This window comes from Lygodium microphyllum, chromosome 24 (assembly GCF_053477565.2).
Source record: "Lygodium microphyllum isolate KBCC chromosome 24, Lygodium_microphyllum_v1.1.10, whole genome shotgun sequence".
Taxonomy (NCBI): Eukaryota; Viridiplantae; Streptophyta; class Polypodiopsida; order Schizaeales; family Lygodiaceae; genus Lygodium; species Lygodium microphyllum.
This window is the reverse complement of record NC_141158.1, coordinates 134764669-134783590: the sequence shown is the minus strand read 5'-3', so window position 1 is coordinate 134783590 and position 18922 is coordinate 134764669. Positions and strand designations below refer to the sequence as shown.

The window sequence follows — 18922 nt, the reverse complement described above, 5'->3', positions numbered from 1 at the left end:
ACAAGGCTACAGGTCTTCGAACTTCCTCCGCCTGGGCCCCCTTGACTCTGTGAAGGAGGGGGATATTCCCTTTTTTCTCAAGGGGCTTCTATTACTGCATTGACTAGTCTGCTATGCTGCAATCTTATGCGAGTCTATTGACATCGATTATGCAGAGAGAGACGTCGTCAAACATCATTGGCAAATTGCAATTATTTGCATGTTGGAGGGGGCATACCAAAAGCCTAAATCCTAAAGGTCTCAATCACTCATGAAACGTCAAGAGTCCTGACTCCTGACTCATGACGTTTCATTCTTTTATGCTTTATCTCTAGTGGATTACCTATAAAATAGGTTTGAATATTGAAATCTAACACTCAGTCTGTGTTCTCTTGATTATGTATAAAATAGGGGTAAACCTCTTTGCTTTGTTCATCCTGAGCACTTGCTTCAGAGTCCAGCAACTGCCAACATCTCCACTGTTCTCCAGGCTCCTATGAGTCCAACAACATCTCCAAGCTCCAGCAAGTCTAGGGACATCCCAGCTATCAAGCGCCAATCTTCAACGGCTCATCAAGCGCATGTCTAGGTGAGACAAAATGTCATGAAATTTTTAATCCTAAATATCAAAAGTATTAACATCATTGACTTAGAAAAAAAACTACAATCTATTTTTTTGCAGGTTACTACAAGAGTTTCATTTGGAAGAATTCGTCTTGATAAAAAATGCGTAGTGCTTGAGAGAAATATTCATAATAAGGTAAAGAAGTACCATATTTTTCATTTGTATAATGTACTCTAGTTTATCAAAAGATATCCATACATTCTCAAAACACCCTAATATAGTAGTATTTACAGGTTGAAACTTATATGTCATTTCAGGTTCTTAGGCTTTTGATCAAGTTAGTATATCAACCCTTTGTGAGGATTCTAAGTAACTTACAGGACACCCTTTTACAAGCATCAAGGTAAGAGTTTTATTTCTTCCAAGTATTTGTCTATTCAAATTATATGAGAAAGATTAGAACTTTGAAAACCATTATTGAAATATTTCTTTTTTACATTATTTATAGATGAGTCAACAAACCTTATTTGATATACTTGGAAAGGGAAAACAAAAGGAAAAAGTTAATCCAAATGTCAACCTAGAAGTGAATCCAAATATAGATCTTAATGTCTATATAGAAGACAATCCAAATGTCGATCTAGATCTTCATCGTCAACTCTTTGGTGATACTCCAGAGCATGATGAAGATGAAGACAATGAGATTGAAAATGAAGATGAGGATAATGAAATGGAGGGTGATATAGAAATGTTTGATATGCCGGGTAGCACTTCAGAAAATGCAGCTAACACAGGAGACTCCATAGCAACATCAAAAGAGTACTCTAGAAAATTTCGAATTGAATGGACTAGAAAATATCCTTTTTTAAAACGTGTGGTGGAGGAAAAGAATGAGTATATGAAATGTGAGTGGTGTGAAAAGTTTAGGGTCAAAGGACCATGGGGAAAAGGAAAGGGATGTAAAACCATGCAACTTAGTGCAATTCGAAAACATGTCATCTCTAAGGAGCATCAATGGGCACAAGCTAGACATGATGCTAATGTAAAGGGAATCAAAGTAACCACACAGGTCAAAGCAATCAATGATAGAAATAAGGAGAGAGTAACTACAATAATGAAACTCATGTACTTTGTGGCGAAAGAAGACTTGGCAATCCAAAAGTTTGTTAAGATTTGTGAGTTGGCTTATGCAGTGGCACTGGAATCAATGCCTTCTTATCATGATTATTCATCTTATACTAACATTATGGCTGGTAAGGAGTTTGCTTTCTCTATATCAGAACATCTCTATGCATTGCAACTTCAAGAGATATTGTCAAGTCCTTACTATGCCTTAATGGTAGATGAAACAACTGACAGGGGTTTAGAAAAGCACTTAATCATTTATATTTCATTCTTATACTCCGAGGGAAGAGGCATATGCAAAGTAGAATTTGCACGACTAATCTTGGTTGCTGATGGCACTGCTCAAACAAAGTTTGATGCTATCATGCTAGTTTTGAAGGACATTGGTTTGAGCATACAACGTCTTGATGAATGAAGTGGCAACGAGCCAAAGAGCACGCTCCCAGTAGAGGGATGCAAGGGCATGCTAAACGCCCATGCACTACGAGTCGCGAGGAAAATCTGTATGGAAAGATAAAATATGTGAATGTTTTAGGCATTTCTCTACCTTTAATTAGATATCACTCTTTGTAAAAGTGTACTTACCCTTTGTCTTTTCCATTGGCAATACAATATCACCATGGACTCATGGAGCGGCTGAGTCGAGAGGCGGTGAGGTATCGGATGAGCCACACCGAGTACGAGACCTGGCAATGGTTGCGTGACAACAACCACATTAGCATGGACGAGTTCAACAATGCAATTAGGACCTTGCGACCTTTAAGTAATAACCTTTTTAGAGTTTTAATATTTTAATTTTAATTCTAATATGAATTTTAATATTTTTGGTATCTTGCAGAGTCAAGACATGCCTCAATACGCTCCACACGAGGACGAGGACATGGACACTGGGAGCACCTAGCATGGAGCGTCCCCTTCATACCTTTTTTTTTTTTTTGCCCCCCCTCCCCCAAGTCCATATTGGACATTTTGTACTTTGCTGCATCATTCGTCATGGGCCATTTGTAATGTTCATGTAATACTGACATTAATCAAAATATTCTTGTCTTATTTTTGTGTCCAATAATTTTTGCATTAAAATGTTTGCCATTAATTAATTGTATATTTTTAAAATATTTTGAGATGACCTTTGGATGGGTCCAACCATGGACCTATCCAAACGATCATCTCAAATTTTTTTCTAAAAATGGCACATGCAATAACGAGCGTGGCAATATGTGCGGTTGTAGGCGCAGTAATAGTTATAGTAATACATATTTATTTTACCATGCATATTGTTGCACATATTGCTGAATGATCCATTGCCAATTATTGCCACATATGGACTTCTAAAAAATCCTTTGTATCTTGCGGGGGGGGGGGGGGGGGGGGTAGGGGGGGGGCGGGGGCACGCTATAAATGCGATAAGGCCCCCCCTTTTATAATGGAGCCTTCATCTTGATCTGCCATATTTGAAAAAACATACATGACATAATAATCTGTATACACTATAGGGACATGAATAGAATACATCAATACAAGAGTAGAAGACATAAATACAAGAGTAGAAGACATGAATACAAGAGTTGAATGCAAAATAATGGTGCAAGACATTGATACAAGTATACCTTAAAACATAAGTTCAAACGGGCCACTTTTCAAGACAAATATAGGTTCAAACAAGTCACTTTTCAAAAGAGATATAGGTTCAAACAAGTCACTTTTAAATTTAAAAGAGCTTAAAATATTAATTACAAAATATATGCTATCACATTTCTATCCTGGGTAAAAAGAAAGGGTGAGTTCAACTAGAGGGCATTGTGCCCTTGCAATTCAGTCTTCAAAGTCCTAAAGAACTTTGCTACTTGTAGTGGGGATTTTCTCTCAACTAGATCCTCCACTAGCATCCAATTTCTGGCCTTGTAATGAATGTGCTCCATGGTTTGTCTATCTTGAGTGATACCACCCATCCATAACTCTTGAACTTTCTTCCAAAAGTCATGGAGTTTGTCCAAAAGATATCCAAGGGCATACACATCACTTGCTTGAGTATATGCATCCTTCAAAAAAGGATTGTACAACTCAGGAGCTAGCCATGGTCGTTTACTGCGCTCTTTATCAACATAGGCTTGTGCATTTGTAACTTTTGCCAAGTGTTTCTCTACCTCATACACAGAATTGATAGAGGGCCGCTTATTTAGTACTCAAAGTAACATTCCCCAATCAATGATGCCAACTCAAGCCTTGAGATCCTTTGTGAGGTCCAACACTACATTGAAAGAATGTAAATCAATGTGGAGGATTCCAACCATGTGGGCAGCTACCATGCCATCAACTAAAGCATGCATAATGTGTGGCATGTTCTCTACCATTGTCCTGGCTCTAGCAAGCTGCACCTGACTTAATCTTTGGTCGGTAGGGAAGAGGGGGGGCTTGTTCCAACCATATTCTAGGTGATACATTGCTTTTGTGAACTCACTATACCCCATTGGCACTGTTAGCCTCATATCACCAAGGGAGCCGCCATTGTAGAATGGAAAGATGGTGATCCATGGTGACACTTTGGTGAAAGCAAATGCACCTCAGAATGGTTGGGTGATGCACCTCACAATGGTTGGGTGAAGCACCTACATTCCTTGCTCTGTTTCAAACTTCTGAGAGCCTTCTCCCTTATACAACTTTTCACAATATGTGATGTACTTAGGGAGAAAGGAGAGAGCTTGTATTGTATATTGCTTCAACTCACCAAAAGCTCCCGACCCTATGGTTGCACCTTCAACCAAGGGGACATGTGGGATGCCTATGAGGTTTGAGTACATGGCATCGTAAAGAGTGTGCATGATGGCACCTATCCCGGATACATTTGGCACCCTAGAGGACTCAGCAACAATATATTGGGTAATGCACACTCTCTTGGGAAGAGACTCAGCATCCAATTGCTTCATGTGCATGCTCTTAACCCTTTTCTCTACCCACAACTGATCTCGTAAGTGCAACTTGTGTAAATCAAGTGAAGGAGGTACTCACTTCTTTAGATCCTCATAATTAGTGTGCATGTTCCCATGAATTGTTCAAATCCTGTGCATATAATCAAACTCAACCAGCTTGGAGGTTTCCAACAAATGGGCTGCATGTTGTGAGCGTAGTTGACGTTGGGCATTCTCCCATACTTGGAGTACTGTGTCACGCATAAGGATATCTGATTCATTAATATTCCTTATGCCATCTTTTGTTTTTTCAAACCATTGGATAATAGCCTCCATGCGTATGGCACACATAATGGCTTTATTTTCCTCTATAGTAAGCATGGTTGCTCCAAGTATAGCACAAACTACATGTATTAATACAAAACACTTAATAAGCATATGGGCTTTTATTTCATAGATCATTTATGATTTTAAAAAATAAATAAAATATCATTAAACATACATTAAACCCAAGATATCAATCAAAATAACCTCATGAGATAACAAAATTCAACTGTGCTACAAACTTTATGCCCGCACAATCGATAAGGGAAAGGGATGGTGACATCATCCCAAAGATACTACATGCTTGCCACATTGCTGGCTAGTACCATTATGACGTGCCATACTTACCATTGGACACATACCGTTGTGTTACCGAGACTAAGCTCCCCATTGTAAGTACCATTTCGAGAAATGGCCTTATATGCTCAACACCGCTCATGTAGTAGGCTGCACACATCTTGCCGCACACTGTGATTGCTCGCATGAGCACACACGTACACACTCACTCACTCATTACCTATTGCAGGCGTGTGTGCTACTGCAAGGATGGTGAGGAGAATGAATCCCCAAAGGGCCCCAAGGGCCCTTATATATAGTAAATTGTAGCCTATCGGGATATGTGACAAGCTTAGCAAGCCCTTCGAGAAAATGAAAAAGCCCGATAGGCTTTTTGCAAGTTTCCAGGTTACTACTACTTACCGACTAGTTTCTGAACATGGCAACTTGGTAACATGTTATTTTCACGTTCACAAGTGTTATTAACATAAAAAAGTTGTGATCACGTGAGTATTAAATACTTGCTTCCTCTAGCTTCTCTCAAGTACCAAACCAAAATTTGGCTACTTTGTCACAAGTGTAAATGGATAATGGAACTCTAGCCATCTTAGATGTACTATAAGACAAGAATAATTCACTCTACCAACCTAGAATTGCTCCTCAACAACCATGCCAATGTGAGAGGGTTGTTGCAAATAGATTCTCCAATATAAATTTCTCAATATTAAAACAATATCAATGTCAATACATTGGGAACTAAACCAGTTGGGATAGAGAAACCACATTGACTTGCCAGGCATGATGAAATGGCTAATACACATTGACTAATGAGCAGTGCATTTCATAAAAAACAACAAATTCTTGATGTCAATCCTATACTACAGAGATAAGGGATTTTTTTACAACACCAAAATATTTTTCTAGCAAACATCAATGGGTTGTGGATCAAAGTCTATGGTTGTTGATGCTTGCCAAATTTTTATTTTGGACAAAGAATTAGGTGTTAAAAAATCAAAATTTTCTCAATCTACAAAAACTATCATGAATGTTTCTCTAGCTACGCTCATTTTTTACACTAGATGTATGCTTTCTTTATACACTCTAGTCCTTTACATTTAGATAAAACAACATAGAGTGTTACGAGCATAAAAGTTGGCATCCCTAGCACAAATTTGGACATAATTGAGAACACTTGAAACTCTACATGTGAAAAAAATGGCTTCTGAAATGTAGCCTTTACAATCCCTACAAAAACTAGCAAAATGTAGCCAAATTTGAAAATCATAATCTTATTTGTATCTTAGCTTCAAAGCTACCTCACTTCTCCTATCAAATTAGCAACATGGAAGAGAATATAACCGTAACTCTAAATGAGTTTGATTCTTGCAAAAGCCAAAAATATTTATACCATCGTGTTGTTATCTAGAAGAGATATTAGGTGCCCCAAAAACTCCTTAAAGACTACTCATATGATAAGGAATCCATGAGCATTAAAAAACTTGCCTTTAGAAAGCATTAAAAACATTAAAATTTTGCTTGAGGTGCAAATTGAAGGTCAAATCTACTGCCCCAAAAAATGCCAAGTTTTTTTTAGCTCATGAGTCAACTTTATGGATATAAAGGACTACAAATTTCAAATTTTATCTCTTTGAATAATTCTTAGAAGTTGCTCACTTAAGAGGACGTAAAAGTGTCCTAGGACATAAAAGTGTCCTATTACCAGTCTAGTGCCAAAGCAAAAAGGGTAGTGTTACTAGGCATGACAGATATCAATTCAATTTTAAAAAAAACCTCAACCATCAAATTTATTCTCTAGGAAAATCTTAGATATTAGCCAACATAAATCATGCAATGTGAGTTGTTAAATAGAAGAGAAAGCAAATGAAACTATTGATATACAGTTGGAAGCAAAAGATGGTATATTAGATGCAATAAATCCTCATTTGTTTTTTTGACAGAAGCTCTTAGTACACAAGTTGCTCAATGCAATAATAACCCTTAAAAATGGTTAATAGTTAAATGTAATAATTCAAATGTGGCAAAATTAAATTATGAAAATACCCTTTCTAGTTGTTGCCCTACTCTCAAGGCCTTCACTGGCAGTCCAATGTTGCCTAACTCTGCTAGATCTAAGCTTCATCAATAAGCTAGACTAATATGCTTTTTTTTCCCCTTGTGAGGGCCATACCCATGTTAGACTATATCCAACTCCTCCAATCCTCTAGACTGTTCCAGAGACATGACTATATCCAACCGTAGGCATCCCTCCCACTTGAGATCGACATCAAGGTCGGACGTCTCCTATCCTTTGATACCAACTCAAGGGGGACATATTACCTTAGATTTTCCATATCCTTACATTGACTTTCAATCAGGGAATCTCATCTACAAGAAATGACTCTTATCTAATCATAGTCATATGACTAATGTGGAACTTAACCCTCTAGGGTCCACTAGCAGGAGTTCTCTAGTTCATCCTTGGCTCAGGGTCATCGACTCTTTTTTCTCGGTTATGGCTAAGCATAGCCATTGATGCGTTCCCCTAAGATGAGTGTCATTATCAACTACAAGTATACCACATTTCCCAGTTTGATTCCCAGTCCGTAATTCGGAATCCTATCCTTAACTTGACTTAATATGCAATACAAAGATTGGGATCAACTTTTCGGCCAACAATATAACCCTCTGGAATCCACCCTCTCACCAAACCATTCAATCGATATCCCTTCCCAAGGGATCATGGAAGGCATTGTTAAACATGACAAGCGGCATACAAACTGTTGTATACCCTTATTAAGGGACATTCATCAGGTTGTTCCCACCACTTATTTAACAAAATCTTTTTTATTCCTTCCCAAGGTAGTATTAATTACTACAATCAAGATCAGATCAAGGAAGGCACTCTCAAATAGGACAAGTGGCATACAAACTATTGTATACCTACCCACCTTGGAGCTTCTAGATCTCTATCTATAGGCAATATCTTCCAGTGATTCCTTTTAGAGATATCTTCCTCTGCTCAAGGTGCTTCCCCTTGGCATCTCAATCGATAAGATTGCTACTCCCTAGCTCAAGCATTGTGGAAATTGGAACTCACTACCCTATTTGCACCTATGTGCTGTTGTACAGCTGCCACCACTCATGCATGCCACGATTCAGCTTGTAGCCATAGGGCATTTGAAGCATATTATATAAGCTTCTTCCCTGCTAAATTTTGTGGCAAATGATTCACTATGGTGGCTGCACATAGTAAAAAAACCAGTCACCCACTTGTCAAACCCTAATCCACCATAGCTTCCTCATCTCAAGCTCCTTCTTCACTTTATTTCCTCACTATTATCAACACACTAAAGCCTCTAACACTCAGATCTGATCGGGTTCCAACAAGTGCAAACCTCACGAAGAAAATTTGAAGCAATCTTGAAGATCAAACAGCCCACCTGACATCAAGCATCATCAAGCTTGACATCAAGTACTTCAAGCTCAAGTCTAGACATAGTATCTCTTGATACTACAGAGTGTGTCTTTAAACTACCTTGCACTTGTGTTCTTGACACAAAATCTTTCAAATCTTCTGCTGCAAAATCAAAGATTTGAGGTTGATTCTCAGTAATGAGAATGTAGAGCATGAAGAGTCTTCTTATGAAGAGTAGCATTACTCTTGCTGCTCATTTCAACTATATACAAGACTTGTTTATTCTACTTGCAGGGATGGTTGGATTTACTTGTTTTGAAGAGCAATCAATGAATTTATTTGAAGTGTTTGAAGACATTCCAACTGCCTTGGTCATCATACAAAACTCAAAGTTAGTGGTACCTTTGCTTGAGGGGGATAAGAAGGAGCAAAGTCAAGGCCAAAGAAGCTACAAGCAAAGTAAAGAGTAACAAAGCAAGCAAAATGAAGGACAAGATGTTTGTATGATCTCAGAAGAAAATCCAATGTAATGCCAAGCCCCATGAGTCAATCTCAAAAGCCATGTATCCTAAGATTTATGTAATAGTTCAACGAGTCATGTCAAGTCACAAAAATGTACCCATCTCAAACTCACTGAGAAAGAAGACCAAAAGGACCCACAAAGAAGACTAGAGCACAAGATAATGAAAAACAAGCCAAAGATGAAGAGCATGAAGACAAAAAGATTGAGAAAAGCAAAGGATGCCAAAGAAGCATGAAGAAGATAAAGAAATTTCCACTGTTGACAACAAGGAAGTTTTCCCATAATGGATCTTTATTTCCCATAGTGGATATTGTTTTCCCATAGTGGATCTTTATTTCCCGTAGTGAATCTTATTTCCCATAGTAGATATAAAATCCCTTACCAAAGATGTAAAGTTTCAAGCCTTAACTTGACTAGGCTACCAAAGAGCTAGTCTCTCGGGCCATGTCATCATGTCGGGGGAGCAAAAGCTAGCAAGGGTAGAGACTCGCCATTTGAGGGGGGTGTTGAGAATAGCAAATGATGCTTGGCCATAGAGGCCAAATGTATGCCCATAGAGGCTGAATGTGTGCCCAAAAGAGGTTTGCCCATAAGTGGCTTTGTACGGAAGATAAACAAATGATGTATGCTCTAGGAAGAGATGTTTAGAATCCCATATGCACAGTGAGGAGAATGGCACTATCCCAAAAGCTATAAAGGCATGTACTTGGTTGACACTCACAACAAGGTAATGGAACTATCAGTTTGAGTCACTGTCAGTGTCATTGTCCATCTTACACAAGAATGTGTTTATGAGTCCAAGCTAATCTATATTGGAACCTAATTCACTTATGTAAGAGTTAGTTTATTTAATTATATGTCATCATGAGTTGTATATTCATCTTCCATCCTCCATAGCTTTTGCCATACTCTAGATCCGTGTTTTGCTAGTTATCTGGCCTAGCCATAAAGGGCCCTCCCTGCTTGTCCCTACAGGTAAACACCTGGTGGGCCACGGCCTTCTATCCAAACATTTCAGACAAATTCACTCCTAGAATATATATGTTGTGCTAGGGCTATCCACTTCACATATTCTCAATAAATTTTCTAATCCTAGTTGAAGGAATTAGGTATTCCTTGATTTATAAGCCCTTAGTTCCTACTTCCTTTTAATCTTAACCAATAACTTAAATAAGACAACAATTCTCATGAGAGCTCAGTGTATAGTTTCATCGTAAGTTTTCTTGGTTAAACCCCATATTTAAATGCTTTCCCAATTTTTATTGCATCCTTTGCCTTCTATGGGTATCTCCATGGAAGCTGTGGGAGTTTATGCTCAAGAAACACGACCATGAATTCTGTGAAGCTATCCACTTACTTCCCCCCCCCCCCCCCCCCCCCCAATAATTGCAAAGCAAATTTGAAACTAGACAAACTTGAATGAACAATGCAAATGTCTCAATAATGATCCATCTCTAATGTGAGCCATGAGGTGCAAGTGCAAATCTTTAGAATGCAACATCTTGCAATAGGTTCTCGAAAATGATCCTAACTTTAGTGCAAACCATGAGGTGCAAGTGCAAATCTTTAGAATGCAACATCTTACAATAGGTTCTAAAAAATGATCCTACTTTACTACAAACCATGAGGTGCAAGTGCAATTCTTTAGAATGCAACGTCTTGCAATAGGTTCTCGAAAATGATCCTAACTTTAGTACAAACCATGAGGTGCAAGTGCAAATCTTTAGAATGCAACATCATACAATAGGTTCTCAAAAATGATCCTAACTTTAGTGCAAACCATGACACTACAAGATATAGGCCTTATACCGACGAAAATGCAAACAACAAAATTTGCCCCCGTCGTCGTAAAAAGCGTCGTTATTGGCGACGCCATAGAACAGTCGGTATTGGCGTCACTATCACCGGTATTGGCATCACTATTAGTGTCGCAAACCGTCGCTATCACCGGTATTGGCATCGCTATCAGCTAGCTATCATCGGTATTGGCAAATGCGACGCTGATAGCGACGCCAATACCGACACGAGCAGTAAAATTTGTGACGGTAATAGGGGAAAAAAAATTGTGAATAGCACTATGTGCTTTATGAGAGCCATACAAAATAGTTTCTGCACTACTGTGTACAATACGCTTGCAAACAAAAACAATGTATACTTAAATCATAAAACTGATACATGAAATAAATACATGGTCGCATAAAAAGCGATTGGTACAATCATAACAGGATATCACTAATACATAGAAAATGTCTACATAGATCAGGCGACTCAAAAATAAAGGTGTGTGAGCTCCGGGCGAGCTACAAATCCTCGTCCCCCGAAAGCTCGTCCCGCCACAAAGGAGCATCGAACGGACTCTGCAGAAAAAGAAACAACACATCAGTCCACCATACAATAATGCATTCAAATATCTCATGGTAACTACAGACAAGAAAGATGAGTGACTTACAGGGCCGCCGCGTCTATACAATCGGTCAATCAATGCAGTGAGACCGTGCTTCTCTGCATATCGAGTCTCAAGGCCAGTCGGATTGTGATTTGTAATGGAGTGCTCCAAAGAAAACAAAATGCTAACTGTTAGAAACATGATTATCAGTACAAAGAATATTTCAAAAAAATAAACAAGCACAACAAAAGAACAACTTACAAAGTCCTCCAAATATGTCCTGTGGCCGTCACTCCCAAGATGATGGACCACTCCGGCCTCGAGTCGTGCCCTCGTCGCCTCGCGCTGCTGACTCCAACGTCCTGGAGAATTTGTAGCCTCCTCCCTCAGTCGGCGCCAATCCTTTGCATCTAACCACTCGGGCTTTGCAGCCCCACTCTTGATTGCCTTGCGTGCGTCGGATCGTCTATGTGAAATGTATGCACGCATGCAATCCATCATCCAGCCCGTAGAGAAGAATCTATCTACTGCGCGGTTGGCACCAGAAACTCCTTGCGCAAGGATGCTACTATGTAGTCCTTGCTCCCCTCCGGTATGTTCTTCCAATGATCCAAGACGTTGTGCCGAAAAACTTGTTGGCACAACTCTCTCATGTGAGCCATCACCCTCCTCCCCTCATCATTCATGATGATGGCTCCTGACCTACTATCGACTAGATATCCGTAACCCCCAGGAGTCTACCTAAGATGGGTCCTCTCCCATCTGCGTCCACGTTCCTGGGCATATCCAGGAGACCCCTGTGCATCCGGTGTACCGACGGGGGTAATATCTCTCGGAGTGGCACCCACAAGGGTGCCACCTAACTGCGAAAAAGCGGGAGTAACTGGAGTAGACGTCCCCACAAGTGTGACAAATCCTGGAGGTGACACGATTCCAGCTGATCGACGAGACGGAGACACCGCGTCTGTGTCTCCACAATATTCACCTAAGCCACGAGAGCGAGGAGTCGCATCTATATCCCGTGTCGACCGCGGGCTCACTACCTCTGTATCTCTGCAGCATCCCCCTAATCCCGATGCACTCCCTCCCTCTGGCCCAAGTCGTGAGCGTTGAGATCGTTTGCTAGAAGCCGAAGCATCCGATCGCGCTGAAACAGATCTAGCAGAGTGCCCTGACGAAGACCGAGACAGCTCCTGGTCTGCCATCTTTCTGAATTTGGCGATCTGGTTTGGAGACATGCGTGCGAAGGTGTCCTGTAACTCCTCATCGCTCATCCCTTGACTCATCCTGAAAATGTCACTTGCACAGATAAAAAATGATGTTAGAATAATCAATTTAAATCATATGAAGCACAATAATATAAATCATTTAAAAAAATCTCACTTAAAATGCATATCTTATGTATCCTTATAAGCGATTGGTCAACGAATTGAGTAAGTGGATGCTCCAAGTATGAAGTATCCTATGGTCCCATGTTAATCTCCTGACACAACTCCGCATACACTGAAAGGTCGATAGACATGTCACCACAAAAGAATGAGTCCACCTCGTTCTCAAAGAATTCTTGGACTCCTGTATTTCCATCATTGTTAGCCGATGCTAGCTCCAAGCTTTCGACGGCCTCCACCCCTTGCAATATCGACCCCTCTATTTGCATATTATCTTCATCTATGCTCGGAACATCGCTTTGATCATATACTCTCGCACTTCGGGGAGTTGAAGGTATAACATACCACCATCGAGGTTGTCGGGGGTTTGGATAGAAGATTACGTGTTCACAAACACGTACAAGAGAGTTCAAACCATTGTGACATAAACCATGTCGTAATACAATTAGCAAGCAAATGAGTCCATGCACATGTTCACAATGGGCCGGCAACACAAAGGTGTCGCGCAAATCCGTCCATTTTTTTTCGGAATCTATTTCGAGAAATCCAGATAGACCTCATCAAACTGTTGCTCCAACTCCTCCAAGTACCACTCTGAACCACTGCACATCGAATAGTATCATGGAGAAGCTACGGTAATCCACCGTAACAATACTTTGCAAGTTCCCAAAATACTCAATCTCATCCACAAACGTATTTGGATCCGTTGCTTGTCGCTAGCTCTCTTGCTCGAACCTTGCCATGATACCACAGTCCATTGTGGAGCGTATTTTGTCAATACGCTCCACGCGAAAATGCCGTCCGTGCGACCAAATTGCACTATATATTTTGTACTGTACATTGAAACACTTAAATTAGATGTCGCATATAAAATTTAGATACAACATATTCTAAACCCCTCATCACCTTTGGACTACATCCCCTTGAGAATTCCCACTCCTCCATTGAGATCTCTGTCCCTTCGCGAGACGCTGCGGTCAAAGCTCCATGCAACCATCGCGTTGACATAAACTGCGGCATCTCCTCCATGCCTTCGGGATATCGAATCGGTCAATGACGCGTACTATATCGGAATTCAGCTAGCGCTTCCTCTCGATCTTGCTTAATGATCTGGTACTTGGCGAGCCACGTCTCCATAGAGGCATGGTGCAACATACAAAAGCGATTCACATTCTCTTCCATTGAGGCATCCATTCTTTTTTCTACCCCATTTCCAACCACCACATCTCCAGTCAGTCTATCATCATCCTTCAGCGACCATAGCATTTCATTGTCTGGTTCCACCGTTGGTAGCCATTGTGAAATATGCACTAGCGCCAGACACCAACCAACCTTCGGCCGTGCTACCTTCTGGTTGAGCTCGTTGTCGCACAATGCCTTTCAGGGTTTTCAAGAAGCGCTCCAAGAAGAACATCCATCGCGTATGGACAGGTCCAGCAATCTCCACTTCATCTACAAGATGCACAAGAAAGTGGATTTGTATCGTGAGCATGGTGGTGGGCAGGTATTTCTCAAAGAGACAGACCGTCTCCACTGCTCCCCGCCTTGTGGATTCAATAGAGGACGTCTTAAACTCCTTCTGTGAGATCCATTGCACCAAAGTCGACAACTTGTAAATGGCCTTGCGTATTTCTGGAGTAAGACATCCTGCGATGGTGATCGGTAGTACAAACTACCACAAATGAGAAAGCATTATGAATAATGGCTACATTCCAAATAGCAAAATGCCCATGCTAATTACAATCCATTCGTAGTACAAACCTGACATATCTTATGCTAGTCATGGGATTTTAGCCCTGATAATTGGTCGTCTTTAGAAAATGCGAACTTGAGAGAACGCATCATACTCGTCAGAGTGTGGATAGACTTGATTACTTGCTTCACAATGCGCTCTTCTTTAGTGGAAAAAACCCAAGGAGCGCGAGGAAGCTGCACGTGACCATTAGCACTCGACTGCGATCAAAGCGCCTCCATCTTACCTACCTCCTTCAAATCCATTCGTGCCCCTATAGTGTCACTCTTTCCTGTGATGTGGTCCCATAATAAGCTGCCCACATTCTTGAAAATATGCATGGGATCCAACAAGTGGTTGACCTGTAAGTGGGTCCAATATGGCAACTCGTAGAAAACTGAGAACCGCCGCATTCCATTTGGATGTGATTCCGCGTGGACCATTTTCAGCTCGTACTAGCCTGCGGCGTTCATACGTGTTGGAGGTCGTCCAAGAAAACCTTCCTTGAGTTCATGATCCTCTGGCAAGAAAGCAGTGTGTCCTTGATATACTATCTTCTTCATGGTTCGTGACTTTCGGGAGTCTAACTGTGGCCCGCACAATGGACATGTATGATAACCTGAGGTAACCAGACCTGTTTCAACACCACGACCTAGTGAATACTTGATTGAATGAGATAAAATATAGATATTACAAGCGAGAATGGAGGCCTGCTCACCTGAGCACTCTCCCAATCCCGAAAACTCATGCATCCTCCACATGCAAATGGCTCGAATATTGGCTGACCGCCGACCATCGCGCCTGCTCATATCTTGCACAGTGACCCCCTCCTCCCACAAAATCTTAAGCTCATCGACTAATGAAAAAGGTACACGTCCATATTTTTTACTTTGTAGTGGTCTGGGACGAGCAAGCTAAGGATGAGATGTCCTTTCTTCGTAGAAAGCCATGGAGGGATATTGTAGTTGACAAGGACTATAGGCCACACATTGTACGAAGTTGAGCGTAGACCGAATGGGTTAACACCATCCATTGCGAGACCAAGCCGAAGATTCCTTGGCTCTCGGGCAAAGCCTGGGAAGGTAGAGTCAATGTGGCTCCATGCGCGCGAATGCGCTGATATTCGTTGAACTCCATCCGTGGACCTATTCTGTGCATACCATGTTGTCAAGCTCGCCATGCCGGACGTACAAAACATGTGGTTTATGTGGGGAATAAGCGGAAAGTGTCTGAGAACTTTTTAAGGGATGGTTTGCCCTTGCAAGTCCTATCGATACCTGTGAGCACCACACTTTGGACATGTCTCCATAGTCTCGTATTCTCCTCGAAACAGACAGCAATCGTTGATACATGCATGGATGTTATTGTAGTCCATGCCAAGCTTCCGTAAAACATGTCGTGCATCATCACCAGACTCAGGCATGGTATTTGCAAGTGGTAATATATGATATTTCAATAACCTGAAAAAAATCATAAAACACCTTGAAAAAGCACAAATGTTTGTAATAATAGTGCCGAAAAAAAAATCAATGAAGCATATGTACAAGGTACATGAACAACTCGGTCACACTCGTATCGCTCCACCCGTATTTTGCTTGCACAGTGTCTTCAGCCGAGATACTCGGCACCCATCATATAATGGTATGGATGCTTCCTCTCTAAGCGGATCAAAAGTCTCGACATCCATGAGAATCAATGCATCGATCAGTGCCTCCATCTCAGGCTCCAAGATTCTAGGTAGGTCTGGAAGGTTGCCTGTCTCCTCTGGCATTGACGGTATAGATTGGCCTTGCGAGTGGTGGATTGGCTCCTGTATTCCATCCATTGCACGCCCACGTACTCTTCTAATTGGCCGCAAAGGGTGTACTCCCCCTTGGGACGAGACATCACCTCCTTGGATAGAAAATTTGACAGCAAGACCCAATCTTATTGTATATGGTATTCAATTAGCTTGCGAGTACAATGCATGATTGATATTAACTTCAAATTACCGTTTGCTGAAAATACGCAATTGCCTAATCAATGATCTCAGATTGAAACTCACCAAATTGTCGTACGTGTTTTATAGACAATCAACGTTTTCGATTGCCAACTTGCATTGAGAGCAAGGACATGGGACACGCTGATTAAGATACACCTCGCGATCTTGAACAACACGACCTTCTTTGTTTTCCATATTGTCTACGTTACAACAAATAATTTAATGACTTGTAATACAATTTGGAAAAACCCTTCACTCATCATTGTTTATTGAAGGTCACTTATGCTTTTCGAGATGTCTATTTGATGTGAGATCACTTGGGATGCTGTATCAATGTCTTGGCATGCTATTGGACTAATTTGAGCACTCATTTACTCAATTTTATAGAGGTTTTCACTTCTGTAATAAGTAGGGTTGAATGCTATTTTGTCAGAGAAACTTCATGGTTATTGCTTGTTGATGCTTATTGATTACTTTGCATGCTACACTAATGTCTATGGTTGATGCCATATACTTGGCCATGCTTCTAGAATGCACTTGGATTGAGATTGAAGCTTAGTCTCATTGAGTTTGACTGTCACTTCTCACATCAAGCATTTATTTAAGACACTTCATGCCTCTTATTATTGGATGATACATGAGCCATTTGTTAGATATATTATAGTGAGACAATAGGACTAATTGTGACATGTACATGCTCTCTTGATACTCGTTGGATGTAGTACCCCTATCATAGGATGGTTTGATGTTTTGTCTTGGATCTAGTACTTATATCTGTCATAGTGTTGCCAGTGGTATTTATATGCTTCTAGGTTATGTATTGAGCCTTAGTGCCCTCTCTCATTTCCTTTTCTCTCTCCTCTCTCTCTCTCTCTCTCTCTTTTCTCTCTCCTCTCCCTCTCTCATTTCGTTTTCTCTCTTCCTCTCCCTCTCTCATTTCGTTTTCTTCCTTAAATGTTTTATTTGGAAAATATCTTCCTCTCTTCCTGCTAGCTTTTAGTCAAGAGGTCCTTCCATTTAAATGCTCCTAACACTCTCCAATGAGTTGCATTTAGATGAGTTACATTGTGAGTTCAATTTGAATGCAACCCATAGGGTGTTTTATCTAGAGAACTAATTTCATGTCGTAAGCAAAAAAGTTTAACTAATTTCTTTCCTAATACAATTGATAAACATTAGACATAACTAATCCTCCATAGCAATCATTAGACATAACAGTAGACATAACTAATTTCTTTCCTAATGCAATTGATAAACGTTGGACATAACTAATCCTTCATAGCAATCATCAATCAATGCAATTTGAATCTCTACTACAAATTATTAGAGAGTTTTTTAATAAAAAAATTGAGTTGTTGATTTCTATCTACTCTAATATACTCAACCAATCAAATCATCATCTCAAATCAATTCAGCCTCACAATCCAAGCATGGCTCCCTCAATTGGTTACGCCACTCCATTTTGCAATCCATCCATTCCTCAAGTACTCCAACAAAGAGAGGAAGCATAGAAAAGAAAGAGGAATATCCCAACCTCATCTCAACTCCACCTCTCACCCTCCAAATTGTAGAAGAAGAAGGGGAAGAAGAGAAGAATGCAAGATAGGAGAGAAGCTTCACTCTTCTAGTTCCTCACTTAATTCCTCTCTCACTCTCCCTCACCCTCACCCTCACCCTCACCCTCACCCTCACCCTCACCCTCACCCTCACCCTCGCCCTCAATGTGAAGCATAAGAAGATAGGATACAAGGAGAGAGAAGAGAGCTCTCAAGTTTGCACACACAAGAATGATATGTTAATTTGAACACTTCAAAAAAGTGAATAGAGAGTTTTGCCCACAACCTCTTCCATTTCCTCCCTCTCCCTCCCTCTCTCTCTCCCTCTCCCTCTCCCTCTCCCTCTCTTTCTCTCTCATTTCCTCTCCCTCTCTCAATATATATACACAAATTATAAAAGCAAAAGGGAGAGGGAGAGAGAGAATGCACTCCCTCTCCCTCTCCCTCTCCCTCTCTTTCTCTTTCTCTTTCTCTCCCTCCCTCTCCCTCTCCTTCTCTTTCTCTCTCATTTCCTCTCTTAAACAAGCAAAAGAGAAAGAGAATTAAACCCTATACAAGCAAAAGAAGGAGAGAATAGACTCACTGTGATGAGATATAGCGAGGGTTTGGCGGCTCCTTTTCATGATGAAGGCTCCTCCTCTCCTTCGCGAACAACGGCGGCGGCGGCGGCAAGCCTTCTTCCTCTCCCAATCTCACGACGGTCATTCTCTCTCTCTCTCTCTCTCTCTCTCTCTCTCTCTCTCTCTCTCTCTCTCTCTCTCTCTCT

The 18922-nt window shown here is 40.8% G+C and overlaps 1 protein-coding gene across 1 annotated transcript; it reads left to right on the top strand.

Moving 5' to 3' along the window:
- Positions 1 to 1052: 1052 nt before the first annotated feature.
- LOC148015686 (uncharacterized) lies at positions 1053 to 2084 on the top strand. Its single transcript, XM_087665232.1, has one exon. It carries the CDS (start codon positions 1053 to 1055, stop codon positions 2082 to 2084), a length of 1032 nt encoding a protein of 343 aa, XP_087521358.1.
- The last annotated feature ends 16838 nt before the right edge of the window (positions 2085 to 18922 follow it).